Raw genomic sequence first — 19,593 nt, 5'->3', positions numbered from 1 at the left:
AGCAGAGAGCCCGATGTGGGGCTCGATCCCAGGACGCTGAGATCATGACCTGAGCTGAAGGCAGAGGTTTAACCCACTGAGGCACCCAGGTGCCCCAATTTTCATTTTGATGGCTGCATAATAGTCCATTGTGTGTAGCCTGTTTCCATACTTTGGCTATTGTGGACATTGCTGCTAAAAACATTCGGGTGCACATGCCCCTTCGGATCACTACATTTCTATCTTTGGATACAAAGGTAGCCGGTAGTGCAACTGCTGGGTCCTAGGGTAGCTCTACTTTCAACTTTTTAAATTATTTTTATTAACATATAATATATTATTTGCCCCAGGGGTACAGGTCTGTGAATCGTCAGGCTTACACATCACAGCACTCACCATTTCACATAACCTACCCAACGTCCATAACCCACCCACCCTCTCCATAACCCCTTCGCCCCAGCAACCCTCAGTTTGTTTCTTGAGATTGAGTCTCTTATGCTTTGTCCCTCTCCGGATCCCATCTTGTTTCATGTTTTCCCTCCCTACCCCTCAAACCCCCCACACTGCCATTCAAATTCCTCATATCAGGGAGATCATATAATAATTGTCTTTCCCTGATTTGACTTATTTTGCTCAGCAAAATACCCTCTAGTTCCATCCACGTCATTACAAATGGCAAGATTTCATTTCTTTTGATGGCTGCATAGTATTCCACTGCATATATATACCATATCCTCTGTATCCATTCATCTGGTAATGGACCTCTAGGTTCTTCCCAAGGTCTGGTTATTGTAGACACTGCTGCTACAAACATTCCGGTGCACATGTCCCTTCAGATCACTACAGTTGTATCTTTAGGGTAGATACCCAGTGGTGTGATTGCTGGGTCATAGTGTACCTCTATTTTCAACTTTTTGAGGGACCTCCATGCTGTTTTACAGAGTGGCTGCACCAGCTTGCATTCCCACCAACAGTGTAGCAGAGTTCCCCTTTCTCCGCATCCTCTCCAACATCTGTCCTTTCCTGTCTTGTTAATCTTAGCCATTCTGACTGGTGTGAGCTGGTATCTCATGCTGGTTTTGATTTGAATTTCCCTGATACCGAATGATGTGGAGCATTTTTTCATGTGTCTGTTGGCCATCTGGATGTCTTCTTTACAGAAACGTCTGTTCATGTCTTCTGCCCATTTCTTGATTGGATTCTTTGTTCTTTGGGTGTTGAGTTTGATAAATTCTTTATAGATTTTGGATACTAGCCTTTTATTTGATATGTCATTTGCAAATATCTTCTCCCATTCTGTCAATTGCTTTTGGTTCTGTTGACTGTTTCCTTTGCTGTGCAAAAGCTTTTGATCTCGATAAAGTCCCAATAGTTCATTTTTGCCATTGCCCCCCTTGCCTTTGGCAATGTTTCTAGGAAGAAGTTGCTGTGGCTGAGGTCAAAGAGTTTGCTGCCTGTGTTCTCAAGGATTTTGATGGATTGCTGTTTCACACTGAGGTCTTTCGTCCATGTTGAGTCTATTTTTGTGGGTGGTGTAAGGAAATGGCCCAGTTTCATTTCTCTGCATGTGGCTGTCCAATTTTCCCAGCACCATTTGTTTCTTTTGTTTGTCTGTTTGTTTTTAAAGATTTTATTTATTTGACAGACAGGGATCACAAGTAGGCAGAGACACAGGCAGAGAGGAGGAAGCAGGCCCCCTGCCGAGCAGAGAGCCCGATGTGGGGCTCGATCCCAGGACCCTGAGATTATGACCTGAGCCGAAGGCAGAGGATTAACCCACTGAGCCACCCAGGCGCCCCTCCAGCACTATTTGTTGAAGAGACTGTCTTTTTTCCATTGGACATTCTTTCCTGCTTTGTTGAAGATTAATTGACCACAGAATTGAGGGTCTATTTCTGGGTTCTCTATTCTGTTCCACTGACTCATGTGTCTTTGTGCCATTGCCACACTGTCTTTATGATTACAGCTTTGTAAAAGAGCTTGAAGTCTGGAATTGTGATGCCACCAATTTTGGCTTTCTTTTTCAACATTCCTCTGGCTATTCAAGGTCTTCTCTGGTTCCATACAAATTTTTAGGATTATTTGGTCCATTTCTTTGAAAAAAGTTGATGGTATTTTGATAAGGATGGCACTGAATGTGTAGATTGTGCTAGGTAGCATAGACATTTTCACAATATTTGTTCTTCCAGTCCATAAGCATGGAATGTTTTTCCATCTCTTTGTGTCTTCTTCAGTTTCTTTCATGAGTACATTATAGTTTTCTGAGTACAGATTCCGTGCCTCTTTGGTTAGGTTTATTCCTAGAGTTCCTTATGGTTTAGGAAGCAATTATAAATGAGATCGACTCCTTAATTCTCTTTCTTCTGTCTTGTTGGTGGTGTATACAAATGCAACTGATTTCTGTACACTGGTTTTATATCCTGACACTTTACTGAATTCCTATATGAGTTCAGGCAGTTTTGGGGTAGAGTATTTTGGGTTTTCCACATAAAGTATCATATCATCAGCAAAGAGTGAGAGTCTGACAACTTTGCCAATTCTGATGCCTTAATTTCTTTATGTTGTCTGACTCCTGAGGCTAGAACTTCTAGTACTATGTTGAATAGCATGGTGATAGTAGATGTCCCTGCCGAGATTCTGAACTTAGGGGAAAGGCTCTCAGTTTTTCCCCATTGAGAATGATATTCACTGTAGGTTTTTCATAGATGGCTTTGATGATATTTAGGAATGAAGCCTGTATCCCTAAACTGCGCAGAGTTTTGATCAAGAAAGGATGCTGCACTTTGTCAAATGCTTTTTCTCCATCTACTGAGAGGTTCGTATGGTTCTTGTTCTTTCTCTTATTAATGTGGTGTATGACACTGATTGATTTGCGAATGTTGAATCAATCTTGGAGCCCAGGAATAAATCCCACTTGGTCGTGCTGAATAATCCTTTTCAATGAACTATTGGATCCTATTGGCTAGTATTTTGGTGAAAATTTTCACATCCATGTTCATCAGGGATATTGATCTGTAATTCTTTTTGATGAGTTTTCATCTGGTTTTGGGATCAAGGTGACACTGGCCTCATAAAATGAGTTTGGAAGTTTTCCTTCCAATTCTATTTTTTATTTTATTTATTTATTTATTTTTAAAAATTCCATCTATTTATTTGACAGAGATCACAAGTAAGCAGTAGAGCAGGTAGAGAGAGAGGAAGGGAAGCAAGCTCCCTGCTGAGAAGAGACCCTGATGTGGAGCTCAATACCAGGACTCTGGGACCATGACCTGAGCCAAAGGCAGAGGCTTTTGGGCTCTTGTTTGTTGGGAGATTTTTGATGACTGCTTCAGTGTCCTTACTGGTTATGGGTCTGTTCAGGTTTTCTATTTCTTCCTGGTTCAGTTTTTGTAGTTTATACATCTCTAGGAATGCATCCATTTCTTCCAGATGGTCTAATTTGCTGGTGTATAGTTGCTCATAAAATGTTCTTATAATTGTTTGTATTTCTTTGGTGTTGGTTGTGATCACACACCTCTTTCATTCATGATTTTATTAATTTGGATCCTTTCTCTTTTCTTTTTGTCAAGTCTGGCCAAGGGTTTATCAATCTTATTAATTCTCTCAGAGAACAAACTCCTACTTTTGTTGCTCTGTTCTCCTGTTCTTTTGGTTTCTATTTCATTGAGATCTGCTCTGATCTTTATTATTTCTCTTCTCCTGCTGGGTTTAGGCTTTCTTTGCTGTTCTTTCTCCAGCTCCTTTTGGTGTACGGTTAGGGTGTGTACTTGAAACCTTTCTTGTTTTATGAGAAAGGCTCATATTGCTCTGTACTTTCCTCTCAGGACTGTCTTTTGCTGCATCCCAAAGATTTTGAACAGTTGCGTTTTCATTTTCATTTGTTTCCGTGAATTTTTTAAATTCCCCTTTAATTTCCTGGTTGACGCATTCATTCTTTATCAGAATACTCTTTAGCGTCCATGTTATTTGAGTTCTTTCCAACTTTTTTCTTCTGGTTGAGTTCTAGTTTCAATGCATTGTGGTCTGAAAATATGCAAGGCATGATCCCAGTCTTTTGGTACCAGTTGAGACCTGATTTGTGACCCAGGATGTGATCTATTCTGGAGAATGTTCCATGTGCCCTAGAGAAGAATGTATATTCTGGTGCTTTGGGATGGAATGTTCTGAATATATCTGTGAAGTCCATCTGGTTCATTGTGTCGTTTAAAGCCTTTATTTCCTTGTTGATATTTTGCTTAGATGATTCATCCAGTTCAGGAAGGGGGGGTGTTAAAGTCCCCTACTATTATTGTATTATTGTCAATATGTTTCTTTAATTTTGTTGGATCTTCTTGTTGGACAGACCTTTTAAATATGATATAGTGTCCTTCCTCACCTCTTATTATGGTCTCTGGCTTAAAATCTAATTTGTCCGGTATAAGGACTGCCACCCCAGCTTTCTTTTGATGTCCAGTAGCATGGTAAATCGTTTTTCACCCCCTCCCTTTCAATCTGGAGGTGTCTTTGGTTCTAAAATGAGTCTATTGCAGACAGCGTATCAATGGGTCTTGTTTTTTAATCCAATCTGCTACCTTGTGTCTTCATTGGGACATTCAGCCCAGTTGCACTCATGGTAATTATTGAAAGATATGAATTTCGTGCTAACGTATTGCCTGTAAGGGCACTGTTACTGTATACTGTTTCTGTTCCTTTCTGATATATGTTACTTTTATGCTATCTCTTTGCATAGAAGACCCCTTTCAATATTTCCTATAGGACTGGTTTGGTGTTTGCAAATTCTTTCAGTTTTTGTTTATCCTGGAAGCTTTTTATCTCTCCTATTTTCAATGATAGCCTAGCTGGATATAGTATTCTTGGCTGCCTATTTTTCTCCTTTAGTCTTCTATGTCATGCCAGTCCTTTCTGGCCTGCCAGGTCTCTGTGGATAGGTCTGCTGCCAGCCTAATATTTCTACCATTGTAGATTACAGACCTCTTGTTCCAAGCTGCTTTCAGAATTTTCTCTTCATCTGAGACTTGTAAGTCTTCCTATTAGGTGACAGGGTGTTCACCTATTTTTATTGATTCTGAGGGCAGTTCTCAAGAGTCTCCTGGATTCTGATGCCCATTTTCTTCTCCACATTAGGGAAGTTCTCTGCTATAATTTGCTCCAGTATACCTTCTGCCCCACTCTTTCTTCTTCTTCTGGGATCCCAATTATTCTAACATTGTTCCGTCTTATGGTATCACTTACCTCTCGAATACTCCCGTGATCCAGTAGTTGTTTATCTTTTTCTCACCTTCTATATTCTCTATTATTTGGTCTTCTATATCACTAATTCTCTCATGCCTCATTTATCCTAGAAGTTAGAGCTCCATTTTTTATTGCACCTCATTAATAGTCCTTTTTATTTCAACTTGGTTTGAATTTAGTTCTTTTATTTCTCCAGACAGGATTCTCTAGTTATCTTCTATGCTTTCTTCAACCCCAGCTAGCATCATACAATCGTCTTTCCGAATTCTAGTTCCGACATTTTACCAGTGTCCATATTGGTCAGATCCCTGACAGTTGAAACAGCCTCTTATTCTTTCTGTTTTTGAGGTGAGCATTTCTGTTTTATCATTTTGTCTAGAGAAAATTGATAAATGAGGTAACAAAATGCTACAATGTTAAGAATGAGCCCAGAAACATATATACTAACCGAATCATAAGAGACCCCAAACAGGGGCAGGGGGGAGAAAGGAAAAAAAAAAGTATGATCAGGCTGGTGAATAGAACAGAGCCACATACTAGATTTTGGGTATATTTTGGTCTAGTAGAAGAAACTGCCTCCTGGGGCAGTGGCCTGTTGCTGTGATTCTCAAGTCTCTTTGCCCCAGGTGGAGTTAACACACGTTTGCCAGGGCCCAGGCTACGTAATCTGCTCAGGTTTGCTCTCGGTAGCTTTTGTTTCCTGAAAGCTTTCTGTACAGCTTTGGAGGATGAGAATGAAAATGGTGGCCTCCCAATCTCTGGTCCAGAAAGAGCCAAGAACTCAGGGCCCCACTCTTTGGTATGCCCTCAGAGAAAAGCAATCAATCACTCCTGTCTCCCACACTCCTGGAGTGTGGTCTCCAGCCACATTCTGTGTTCACCTGGCCTATGATGAGCGTTTCTAACTCTGATACGTGACACCGGTTGGAGTCTCCAAGCTCCGTTGATTCCTGCAGCATGCTCCTGTGCTGCTCCTTCCAGAGGAGGAAGGGGAGTCTCCTTGTTTCTGCCACTTGTTGGGCCCCTGCTCAAAGAGGCCGACTGTGCCACAGATCACAGTTTATGGCAACCCCGAGCTGAGATCCTACTCCTCAGCTCAGTCTGTGCAACCGGCTTCCCCACTGCAACACCTGGGAGCTCTACCACACTCAGGCAACCCCTCCAACATCTTTCTGTGACCCTGAGGGCCCTGAGACCATGCTGCCCAGGTAAGGGTTCCACCCCCGTTTAGTCACTGAAGCAACATCCCTTTGCTGAGCAGACTTCTAAAAGTTCAGATTTTGTGCTCTGATGCTCTGTCACTTGCTGGGAGCCAGCTGATATAGGCTCCCCCCCCCCGCCATGGTCTGTCTTCCTGTATATCACCTTGGATTCACTTCTCTGTAGTTCCTGCATTCCAGAAAATGGTTGCTTTTGTGTTCATAGAATTGCTGCTATTCTTTGATCTCCTGTTGAGTTTGTAGGTGTTCAGAAAGTTTTGGTAATTGTCTAGCTGAATTCCTGGACCATACGATATTTAGGTTTCCTACTCTCCACCATCTTGCTCCTCCCCCTACATTTAAAGCTTTTTAATGGGAATTCTAGTTTATATGATATCAAGATCACTACCCCTACTTTGTTATGATTTCTAATTTTTTCTGAATCACTTTAAGTGCATCTTTTATATAAAGCAGAAAGTTTGGTTTGTTTAGTAAGCAAATTCGAAAATGTTTTCCTTTGGTAGTTAAGCTCATTTGTATTGATTGATATGATTGATGTGTTTAATCTCAATAATACTATCTTACTATAATTGTTACACATATATTATATTTAATGTATTTCTCTAAGTGATAAGTCTTTTGCTCTTTAAAAAACTTTTTTTGGTATGTAAAAAAACATCTCTGTTGTTCTAAGGGTTTCTTTTGTACTTAGGCATTTTATAGTACTCTGAGCCCCCCTTTATTTTCTTACTTGACCTTTTACAACCCAATTTGTTACTTTTAAATTATATTCTTTAGTAGTCAACTTATTACCTAGGCTACAGTCAATGAACTTATTTATTCTACTTTGCGCTTTCCTTCCCTCATTTGAACTTTTTTTTTTAAGATTTTATTTATTTTGGTGAGAGAAAGAGAGAGAGTGAGCACACACGCACAAGCAGGGGAAGGAACAGGCAGAGCAGGCGGAGAGGAGAAGTAGACTCCCTGCTGAGGAAGCACTCAATCCCAGGACCCTGGGGTCATGACCTAAGCTGTAGGCAGACATTTAACCAAATGACCAACCTAGGCATCCCTCTTTCCCTTATTTAAAAAAACTTCATTCTTTTTACTTATTACACCATATAATGTGTCCATATATTATCCTTTAACTCTATCCCACCTATATTAGACTTAGATCTATAGTTAAATATATTAAAGTCTCATCATCAGACATTTTGCTGAAGTTTTCCTAGTCTTTTCTTAGTTGGATGAACATCATTCTCTAGTATAATGTAATCAGCAGAATTTTCCATGACAATGGACAGGTTCTATATATGCATTGCCCAATAGGGTAGCCACAAGCCTCCTATGAGTATTGAGTGCCTGAGATGTGGCTAGTCCAACAGAGTAATTGAATTTTATGTGTTATTTAATTTTAATTAATTTAAATTTAAATTGTCACAAGTAGCTAGTAGCTACTAAATTAGTACAGTGCTCACAGATTCATGATGAAGAAGTCATGTATATAATAGTCAGTGAGACTTGCATGTTTAAAAATGTCTTTCTATACCCTGGATATCTGAAAACAACTTGATTAGAATTGAAAATGTGTGGCTGACACTAAAAATGCTGTTCCATTGGTACCCTTCTTTTTGTTGCTGATGAGGTGTGATGCTGGCCTAATTTATTTGCCTTAGTCGGTAAGGGGCCCTTGTTCACTAGAGCTTTAAGGCTTTTTTTTTTTTCATTTTTAAAATCCAGTAGTTTTACAAGGCTATGTTTCAGAGTTAATCATTCCAAGACAGTTTTAGGAGGCAAAAATGGACCTTTCAATACGGATTCATTTTTTTCTTCTTTTGTTTCTAAAGTTTCTTGAATTATAATTTTAAATGTAAGTTCTATTTCACTGTTTTGTTTTTCTTCTCCAGGGACTCCAGTGATATGTTTATGAAGTCTTCTCTGCCTCTTTTCCATTTCAATCACTTTCTCTCTGGCCCTTTTCATCATCTAATTTTCATTCTTTTGCTTACTTCTCTGTCTTCTTAAGTAGCCCTTATTAAATATTCAACACATTGTAATTCAGCTTCAATATCTTTCCAAAGTTTAATCAATTCTAATTTTATTTCTTTTAAAACATGGTGTTATTTGTTTCTGAATTTCTGATTCATTTCTTTGAGGCTAGTTAATTCAGCTTGGAGTTTTATGCTATAGTTTCCTTATGATTTTGGGGGGCCTCAAAATTCCTAGCTCAAGACTGCTCCCTTCTGTCAAATAGTGAGGTTCAGTGCCCTCTTTCATATATACTTACTTACTTGGGCAATACAGGGAGTGAAGGAGGAAGGGTCTGATTAGTTCATCTGTTTCCACAGGATCTTAATTCCCCCTAGTTTCCTTCTTTCCCTTCACTGACATATCTCCAAAGAGTCGCTCCCTCTTTCTTTCTTTAAATACATTTTCTTTTTTTTTTTAAGAGAGAAGGAGAGAGAGAATCCCAAGCAGGGTCCACATTCAGCACAGATCCTAATGCAGGGCTCAAATCCCAAGACCCTGAGATCATAACCTGAGCCAAAATCAAGAGTCAGAAACTTAACTAAGTGAGCCACCCAGGCACCCCAGTCCCATCCCCTTTTTACATATCTCTTTCCCAGAAGTAGTACCTTTCTAAAACATGCTACCTTAGGTCTTACACATTTTAAAGTCTTTACCTTTAGCCAGTATTGTCATCTACCAGATCTCAGACTGCTTTCAGAAATTTTGCATTTAGTGTGCAGATTTTTTTTTCAGACTTTGTCTCTCAACCCCTCTCCTCTTTTTCATGCAGTTTTTCAAACTTCCCCAATTCTAAAGCATCAAAGATAATTCTATTGGAAACTGGCATTTTTACCTATTTAAAAATGATCTGAAGTTCACAGTATTGAATAAGTGTGGTACTATGAACTTCCTTTCTTAATCTGTGTGGTTTTCTGGGAGGATGAGTGGACAAATTCTAATTTAGGAGGACACTATTATCCTAGGCAACCAGGAATTCCTACAAATCTTTTTATTCTTATTGTTATTACTGATTGTGACCTGTCAGTATTTTATAAACATTCTTAAAACATCCCTGTAAATAGGGGCACCTAGGTAGTGCAGTCGGTTAAGCCTCCAACTCTTGGTTTCAGCTCAGGTCATGATCATGATCTCAGGGTCCTGAGATCAACCTCCGAGTCAATCTCCATGCTCAGTGTGGAGTCTGCATTAGAATCCCACTCCCTCTGCCCCTAACCATCTATACTCTAAAAATAAATAAATAAATCTCTTTTTTTTTAAATATCCCAGGAAATAAAGCAAAAAGCTAAGTTTGTGAACAAGTCTTCCTTTTGAAGTAACTTTCTTAAAACAAATAACTTTTTTTTTAAGATTTTATTTATTTATTTGACAGACAGAGATCACAAGTAGGCAGAGAGGCAGGCAGAGAGAGAGGAAGGGAAGCAGGCTCCCTGCTGAAGAGAGAGCCCGATGCAGGGCTCGATCCCCGAATCCTGGGATCATGACCTGAGCCGAAGGCAGAGGCTTTAACCCACTGAGCCACCCAGGTGCCCCAAAAACAAATAACTTTCTTAAAATATCATGCATATGAGAAATGGATTCTGAAACTGAAGTCTCTCACATCCAATGATTAATTACAGTAGAATCTGATATGATACATTATATAGCATCTGATATGACACATTATAGTTTATTGATCTGTAGTAATTAAAAGTCCTTTCTACCTATATATAAATAATACTTTGGGCTAAAACAAGAAATTGTGTTTAGAAGATTATATATAAAAGAGACAAACTAGAATCAACTTTGTTATTTTTCTTGTGATGATGATAATGCAAGAACATGACATAGAGATTTTCCCATCTTAGGCTCTGATAAAGTTCATTCACCCATCCATCCAACACTTACTGAATACCACTAAATTGCCTGTCAATAGGGATACAAAGATAACCAAGACACAGTCCCTGCCTCACAGACAAGGCAGAGGTATATGAGTAAGTTGGAAAAGGTTAGATACAGTATAATACCTTTTAAATAGTTTGAAAATATGCAAACCATATTATATATACTTTAAAATATACATATATATGTAGTATAAACACAAAAAACACTGAGAAAATGATAATCAAATTAAGTGTAGAGATTAACTCTAGGAGGATGAGCTGGGAGGATGAAGGGAATAAAACCAGGCAGGAATACAAACGTAGGTTCAATTTTATCTAGTAGTTTATTTCCTTAAAAAAGAAAAAAATCTGAAACAAATATCACAAAGCACTAACATCTGACAAAGCTGAGTGGTAAGACACATGGGTATATTTGTTATATTATCTCTATTCTTTTCTGTATGCTTGAAATATTCTGATTTTTTAAAAACTGTATTCAAAATACAGTTCAATGTACTGGAGTTTTATATCAGAAGTTTCAGAATATGTTCAAGTTGTATAGTAGCACAAAATTAAGAACCAATTTTAAGTATGAATGAGAAAAATAATCCATCTGAATACTGTACATCATTTTTAGACAAAGTGTTACACATACCTGTGAGTGCTAAATAAGAAGCAATGTACCGCTTTTCCAGTCCATCTCTAACACTCTGAATTGCACCAAAAATTGGAGGTATAATCATAATCAGGTTACTCACTGTATTCCCTATAGGAAAAGAACACAAGAAAATAATTATATTAATCAATACCACTTTAAAAAAAAAATACATGAACTTGGCCCTTAATAAAAGTTAAATAGGTGACTTCTGAGAAAGATGGTGGAAACATATTTACAAAGAAAATAATTCTTTACTCAAAATAAATACTGTAAAATGATCCAAATAGGGGCACCTGGGTGGCTCCATTGGCTAAGCAACTGCCTTCAACTTGGGTCATGACCCTGGAGTCCTAGGACTGAGTCCAATGGCAGACTCCCCCCTCAGTGGGAAATCTACTTCTACCTCTAACCCTCCCCCTTTTCCTGCACTCTCTCTCATTCTCTCTCTCTCAAACAAAATCTTTAAAAAAAAAAAAAAAGATCCAATTAAAATAAAGATAACTTTTGACAAGTAAAACTAAGATTTTTCTTTTTTTAGATTTTTCTTTTTTTCAGAGATTTTATTTATTTATTTGTCAGAGTGAGAGATAGAGAATGAGCAAGCACAAACGTGGGAGAGCAGGAGAAGTAGGCTCCCCACTGAGCAAGGAGCCCCTTGTAGAACTCTATCCCACCATCATGACCTGAGCAGAAGGTAGATGTTTAACAGAGCCACCCACATGTCCCAAAACTAAGATTTTTCAATCAGAATAGTCACTAAAGAAAATTCTTTTTTTTTTTTTTTAAGATTTTATTTATTTATTTGACAGAGAGAGAGAAAGCACAAGAGAGAACAAGCAGGGGGAGCTACAGAGGGAGAAGAGGCTCCCTGCTGAGCAGGGAGTCCAATAAGGGTTTTATCCCAGGACCCCAGGATCATAACCTCAGCCAAAGGCTGATGCTTCCTCAACTGAGCCACCCAGGTGCTAATTCTAAAGATAAAAAGAAGTATCTCAAAAAGAACCCCAAATATTCAGCAGAAAATGAGTTGGAAAAGGTAGGTACTGAGACTGAAAGAACGATCCACAGACAGACTAATGACAAGATAAAATACAGAATTGTGTTACTTTAGTCTCCTGAATCAAAGAGCAACAAATTGGGGTATGCATTTTGCATGTCTTTTTGAAATTTCATTTTATGGTAATATATTTAATTTCTTTTTTCTAACAATTTCTCTTCATCTGATTTTTGTTCCCATCTTTACAAACCAGAAACAAACCTCAAACATGAAAAGCAAAGAAATAGTAAACACCCCAAAGCAGAAATAAGTAGTAAAGGGGGGAAAGAAATGGTTAAACTATTTTATAAATTGATTCTGGGTAGAATAAAGTGGCACAAAGCATTCAAAATTCAAAATGAGTAATTTTCAACACAGGAGCTTATAACAAATATCAATTAATGGACATATACAGAACACTCTACTGTATATCATATACATTCTTCTCAAATACACATGAAACATTTGGACAGACCATATGTTAGACTAAAAGTGCTCAACAGACTTGAAAAGATAGATAACATACAAAATACTTCCTCCAACCACAACAAAATGAAGTTCAAAATAACCAAACAAAAATTCACAAGTCTGTGGAAATTAAATGACATATTCTTTTCTTTCCTATATTTTGGGGGGCTATTTGCCATCCCAATATCACTCTCCTTTTTTTTCTTAATAAAAGAACCCCAATTTTTTCTTTTAGGAGTTTTAGGATTCCAGTTTTTACATTTACGTCTTTAATCCATTTTGAGCTTACTTTTGTGTATGATACAAGAAAGTGGTTCAGTTTCATTTCTTTGCATGTAGCTATTCAGTTTTCCCAGCACAATTTATGAAGGGGTTGTCTTTTTCCCATTTTTTAAAAATATTTTATTTATTTACTTGACAGATGGAGATCACAAGTAGGCAGAGAGGCAGGCAGAGAGAGAGAGAGGAGGAAGGAGGCTCCCCACTGAGCAGAGAGCCCGATGTGGGGCTCCATCCCAGGGTCCTGAGATCATGACCTGGGCTGAAGGCAGAGGCTTAACCCACTGAGCCACCCAGGCACTCCTCTTTTTCCCATTATATATTCTTGCCCCCCTGTTGGAGATTAGTTGACCATATAAGCATGGGTTTCTTTCTGGGCTCCCTATTCTGTTCCATTGATCAAGGTGTCTGTTTTTGTGCCAGTACCATACACTGTTTTGATAAAATGCCATATTCTTGAACAACCAATTGATCAAAGAAGAAATCAAAAGAGAAAAGTAGAAAATACTTAGAGATGAATTAAAATAGACACAATATCCCAAAATTCATGGGATGAAACAACAGCCACACTAAGGCAAAATTTATAGCTGTAAACATTTACATTAGAAAACAAGATCGGGGGTGCCTGGGTGGTTCAACCAGTAAAGCGACTGCCTTAGGAACAAGCCATGCATTGGGCTCCTTGCTCAGGGGGCAGCCTGCTTCTCCCTCTGTCCCTCCCCAAACTGGGCTCGCTCTCTCTCTCTCTCTCTCTCTCTCAAAATAAAATCTAAAAAAACAACAACAAAACAACCTCCACAAGATCAGGGCACCTAGGTGGCTCAGTCAGTTAAATGACTGACTCTTGATTTTGGCTCAGGTCATAATCTCAGGGTCATGAGATCAAGCCAAGCTCTGGGCTCCATGCTGAGCATGGAGCCTGCCTGAGATTCTCTCTCTCTCTCTTTCTTACCCTCTGTCCCTCCCCTTCTCCCACTGGTATTCCCTCAATCTCTAAAAACAACAACAACAAAAAAAAAAAACCATGAAGAACGATCTCCTGCTGAAATGAAATAATGCTAACTAGTAACATGAATATATATAAAAATAAACAACACACTGGTGAAGGTAAGCATATGGTCCAAGTCTGAATACCATAATATCGTAATACGCTGGTATGTTAATCACTTACCTCTATCACTTATAAAGGTGAAAGGACAAAAGTAATAAAAATAACTGTAGTCGCCAAAAAACCCCACAAAACTATAGCTGCAAATCACATATCCAATAAGGTGTTAGTATCCAAAATATAGAAGGGACTGATACAAAACCCAAGAAACCAAATAATCCAATTTAAAAATCAGCAGAAAATATGAACAGACACTTCGCCAAGAGACATGCAGATGGCCAAAAGACACATGAAAAGATGCTCAACATCACTCGTTGTCAGAGAAATGCAAATCAAAACCGCAATGAGGTATCACCTCACACCTGTCAGAATGGCTAAAATCAACACAGGTAACAACAGGTGTTGGCAAGGATGTGGAGGAAAAGGAACCTTCATGCACTGCTGGTGGGAATGCAAACTAGTGCAGCCACTGTGGAAAACAGTATGGAGCTTCCTCAGAAAGTTAAAAATAAAAATACTTAAAATCTAGTAATTGCACTCCTGGGTATTTATCCAAAGAATATGAAAACACTGGGGTACCTGGGCAGCTCAGATGGTTAAGCGGCTGCCTTCAACTCAGGTCATGATCCCAGAGTCTTGGGATGGAGCCCGAATCTGACTCCCTGCTCAGTGGGAAGGCTGCTTCTCCCTCTCCCTCTGCCTGCTGCTCCCCCTTCATGTGTTCTCTTTCTCTCTCTCTCTCTCTCTCTCTGTCAAATAAATAAATAAATAAATATAAAAACATGTATAATATTTTCTATTTATAATAGCAATAAAATGTTAATATCAAATTATAACATTGAAATTTTAAAATATTTATAATATAAAATATTAAAATAATGATAAAATTTTTAAAAGAATGTGAAAACACTAATTTGAAGGGATATATGCACACCATGCTTATTATAGCATAATTAACAACTGCCAAATTCTGGCAGCAGCCCAAGTTTCCATCCATAGATGAAGGGATAAAGAAGATGTAGCATATGTATACACAATGGAGTATTTTTCAGCCATAACAAAGAATGAAATCTTGCCATTTAGAACAACATGGATGGATCTAGAATATAATGCTAAGGCAAATAAGCCAGTCAGAGAAAGACAAATACCATATGATTTCACACATATGTGGAGTTTAAGAAACAAAACAAATGAGCAAAGGAAAAAAAAGAGAGCAAGAGAAACCATGAAACAAATCCCTAACAATAGAAAACAAACTGATGGGACGCCTGGGTGGCTCAGTTGGTTGGATGACTGCCTTAGGCTCAGGTCATGATCCCGGAGTCCTGGATGGAGTCCGGCATCGGGCTCCCAGCTCCATGGGGAGTCTGCTTCTCCCTCTGATTTCTCCTCGCTCATGCTCTCTCTCACTACCTCTCTCTCAATAAATAAATAAAATCTTTAAAAAAAAAAAAAGAAAACAAACTGATGGTGACCAGAGGGGAGGTGGGGGAGGAATGGGTTAAACAGGGGATGGGGATTAAGAATGTATTTATCATAAAGGGCACTGAGTAATGTATAGAATTGTTAAATCACTACAATGTACACCTGGAACTAATATAACATTGCATGTTAGCCATTCTGGAATTTAAAACAAAAACAAAACAAAAAAACTATAACTATAATAATTTATTAATGAATAGACAACAAAAAAAGAGGTAAATGGTTAAATCAAAAACTTACAAGGAAGAGAATAAATGGGTAGAGTTTTAGCAAGCAAAGTTGTTACCAGCAGAAAAAAAGGCTGTTACATCCTTAAGTTGTCTTAGGTAAGCCTCAGGGTAACCACAAAGCAAAAACCTACAGAAAAATAAAGAGAGGGAATCAAAGCATATAACTACAGAAAATCATCAATTCACAAAATATGGAAGCGGGGCGCCTGGGTGGGTTAAAGCCTCTGCCTTCGGCTCAGGTCATGATCCCAGGATCCTGGGATCAGGCATCGGGCTCTCTGTTCTGCAGGGTGCCTGCTTCTTTCCTCTCTCTCTCTGCCTGCCTCTCTGCCTACTTGTGATCTCTGTCTATCAAATAAATAAAATCTTTAAAAACAAACACACAAACAGAAAAAAATAAGGCAACAAGAGGAATAAGGGAACTATGTAACAGCTAGAAAACAAAAAAATGGCATTAGTATGTCCTTAACTATCAGTAAGTACTCTAAATGTAAATATAAGTTATCTAAAAAATAAATTATCTAAATCTAAATGTAAATTATCTAAAATCTAATTGTAAATTTTGCAATTAAAAGGCACACAATGGCTAGATGGACAAAAAACAAGACCTGACTGTATGCTTGACAGCTACAAGAGATTAACTTCAGCTTTAAGGACATGCATATGCTCAAAGAGATGATATGGAAAAAATATATTCCATGCAAGGGAAACCAAAAGAAAGTACGCATAGCTACACTCAGACAAAATAGACTTTAAGACAAAAACTGTAAAAAAGACAAGATCATTATGCAATAACGAAGGCTTAATTCATCAAGAGGATATAATAACTGTAAGTATGTATGTACCCAACATCAGAGAATATAAATATATTAAGCAACACTAACAGATCTGAAGGAAGAAACAGACAATACAATTAATAGTAGACTTCAATACCCCACTTTCTACATGAATAGTAAATCCAGACAGAAAACTAATACAGAAAAGTTGGACTTAAACTATGCTTGACACCAAAAGGACCTAACAGATCTATATAGACCATTCCATCCAACCAAGAGCAGCAGAAAACACATTCTTCAGGATAGACTGATGTTACAAAACAAATCTTAGCAAAATTTTAAAACTGAAATCATACAAAGTATCTTTTCTGACCACAGTGGTATAAAACTAGAAATCAGTAACATGGAGGAAAACTAGAAATGCACAAATATGTAGAAATTAACATATTCCTGAACAACAAATGGAGCAAAGAAGAAATCAAATGTTACATTAAAAAATATCTTGAGGGGGCACCTGGGTGGCTCAGTGGGTTAAAGCCTCTGCCTTCAACTCAGGTCATGATCCCAGGGTCCTGGGATCGAACCCCACATCGGGCTCTCTGCTTAGCAGGGAGCCTGCTTCTTCCTCTCTCTCTCTGCCTGCCTCTCTGCCTACTTGTGATCTCTGTCTCTGTCAAATAAATAAACAAAATTTAAAAAAAATAATAAAAAAAATAAAAAATATCTTGAAATAATGAAAATGGAAACAATATACCAACTTATGGAATGCAGTTAAAATATTCTAAAAGGAGGGGTGTGGGAGGCCACAATAGGCCTGAGACGAGGACCAAACCAGGCCCTGACTTGTGCCTCCTTTAAAGTCTGAATAACCTAACAAAAGGTTTAGGATGGGAAACAGTGAGTAGCACTGAGAAAGGGTCTGTGCTATGTGTTGTGCGCTGGCCTACGTGACTTCCCACATTCTTGCTAAACAAATGAGAACAATTCGGTTGGGGTCAAAAGTTCATTGCTGGTCCTTGCTGCCCTAATACTGCTCATAAATTACTTTCGGGTTTGCTGTATCAATACAGAACAATTGTATTGGCATCAGCCGTTTGGCGTCACGAGGTCTGATTATAGTTAAAGGTGAAACTTATTATGGGAACTTGTGGTTGTTTAACTGGACACAGGTGTACTATTTCTCCTATCACTATATATAATGCTTTGAATAAACTTAGCACTATTGTACATCCTCCTCAGTGCTCCTCCTGCCCCCATCTCTTTGTCTCTTAACTTCTTTTCTTCATCCTCTTACCCTCACGTTCCTGGTCGATTTGTCGCGCTGGCCGGGACAGAGGGGCACCTGGGTGGCTCATTGGTTTAAGCCTCTGCCTTTGGCTGAGGTCATGATCTCGGGTCCTGGGATAGAGCCCCACATCAGAATCTCTGCTCAGCGGGGAGCCTGTCTCCCCTTCTCTCTCTGCTGCCTCTCTGCCTAACATCAGGCTCTGTGCTTAGTGGAGTCTGCTTGAGATTCTGTCTCTCTTTTCCTGTCTTCCCCCCACGACATGCATGTTCTCTCTCCCTCTTTCATATAATAAACAATCTTTAAAGAAGAAAAAAGAAAAATCTCAAATAAACAACCTAACTTTATACCTCAAAGAACTAGAAAAAAGTAAGCCCAAAGTTAGGAGAAGTAAAGAAAGAAAAATCAGAGTAGAAATAAATGTATTAGATTAATGAAATGCAGGGCTGTTTTTTTAAATTTATTTTTAAAAAGATTTTATTTATTTATTTGATAGAGAGAGACAGCGTGAGAGGGAGTCCAAGCATGGAGGAGTTGGAGAGCGAGAAGCAGGCAGGGGGCCTGATGCTGGACTCCACCTTAGGACACTAGAATCATGACCTGAGCCAAACACAGACGCTTAACAACTGAGCCACCCAGGTGTCCCAGAGCTGGCTTTTTAAAAGATAAAAACTGACAAACCCTCAGCTACACGAACTCAGAAAAAAAGCAAGAGAATTCAAATAAATAAAATCACCACTAAAAGAGGACATTACAACTAATACCACAGAAACATAAAGGATCATGAGAGACTACTATGAACAATTATATGCCAACAAACTGGAAAACCTAGAAGAAATGGATAAATTCTTGATATATACAGTCCACCAAGACTGAATCAGGAAGAAAAAGAAAATCCTAATAAAACAATAACAAGTAAGGATAGTGAATCAGTAATCAAAAGCCTCCCAACATAGAAAAGCTGAGGACAAGCAGTTTCCTTGGTAAATTCTACTAAATATTTAAAAGGATTAACACCAAACCTTCTCAAACTGTTCCCAAAAAATAGAAGGTTATACTTCCAAACTTGTATTCATGAATCCAGCTTACCCTGATAACCAAATACTATATGACATCATGTATATCTGGAATCTAAAAAAGCCAAATTCAGAGAAATAGAGAATAGAATGGTAGTTACCAAGGGTTGGGGTGGGGAACTGCAGAATAAGGACATATTGGCCAAGGTGTACAAGCTTTCAGTTATAGGATTAACAAATTCTGGAGATTTAATATACAGCAGGGTGACTACAGCTAATAATACTATAATATATACTTAAAAGTTGTTAAGAAAGTTCATCTTAAATGTTCTCACCACACACACAAACACAAATGGCATTATGTGACAGGTAATTATCATTATGTGACAGGTAATTATGTAACGTTATGCTGGTAATCATTTTACAATATATGTTTATGAAATCAACATGCTGTATACCTTAAACATAATGTTACACAGTAGACCCTTGAACAACACAGGTTTGAACTGCACAGGTCAATAAATATAATATAGTACTGTAATAAATTTTCTTTTCCTTATGAGTTTCTTACTAATATTTTCTTTTCTCTAACATACTGTATCATAAACATACAGTATATGTTACATATAACACAAAATATGTGTTAATCAACTATTATGTTATTGGTAAGGCTTCTGGTCAACAGTAAGTTATTAATAGTTATATCCTGGAGAGTCAAAAATTATACATGGCTTTTTGACTGCATGGGCAGATCCATATTCCACAACTCCATATTACTCAAGGGTCAACTGTTTTCAATTATATCTCAATAATACCAGAGACAAAATTTAAAATAAAAATTGATTCCCAAGTAACTTAACTGAATACTAGAACAAACCTCAAGGCTATTTCTGGTATACAAAAAATATCCAATACCCAACAAGGTAAAAATCAAAATGTCTGGCATCCATTCAAA

The 19,593-nt window shown here is 38.1% G+C and overlaps 1 protein-coding gene across 3 annotated transcripts in view; it reads right to left on the bottom strand.

Moving 5' to 3' along the window:
- ACER3 (alkaline ceramidase 3) overlaps nucleotides 1–19,593 on the bottom strand; it is a 165,927-nt gene that overhangs the window by 105,376 nt on the left and 40,958 nt on the right. For 2 of the 3 annotated variants that reach the window (XM_004767988.2, XM_004767987.2), the window contains exon 2: nucleotides 10,956–11,066. In XM_004767988.2, coding sequence (XP_004768045.1) covers nucleotides 10,956–11,066 — 111 coding nt within the window. The remainder of the gene's footprint in view (nucleotides 1–10,955; nucleotides 11,067–19,593) is intronic. The other variant, XM_045071403.1, reaches the window with a different exon arrangement.

This window comes from Mustela putorius, unplaced genomic scaffold (genome assembly GCF_011764305.1).
Source record: "Mustela putorius furo isolate JIRA1106 unplaced genomic scaffold, ASM1176430v1.1 tig00003987_pilon_pilon_pilon, whole genome shotgun sequence".
Taxonomy (NCBI): domain Eukaryota; kingdom Metazoa; phylum Chordata; class Mammalia; order Carnivora; family Mustelidae; genus Mustela; species Mustela putorius.
The sequence above is the reverse complement of the archived record's forward strand: the minus strand, read 5'-3'. Positions and strand labels throughout refer to the sequence as shown.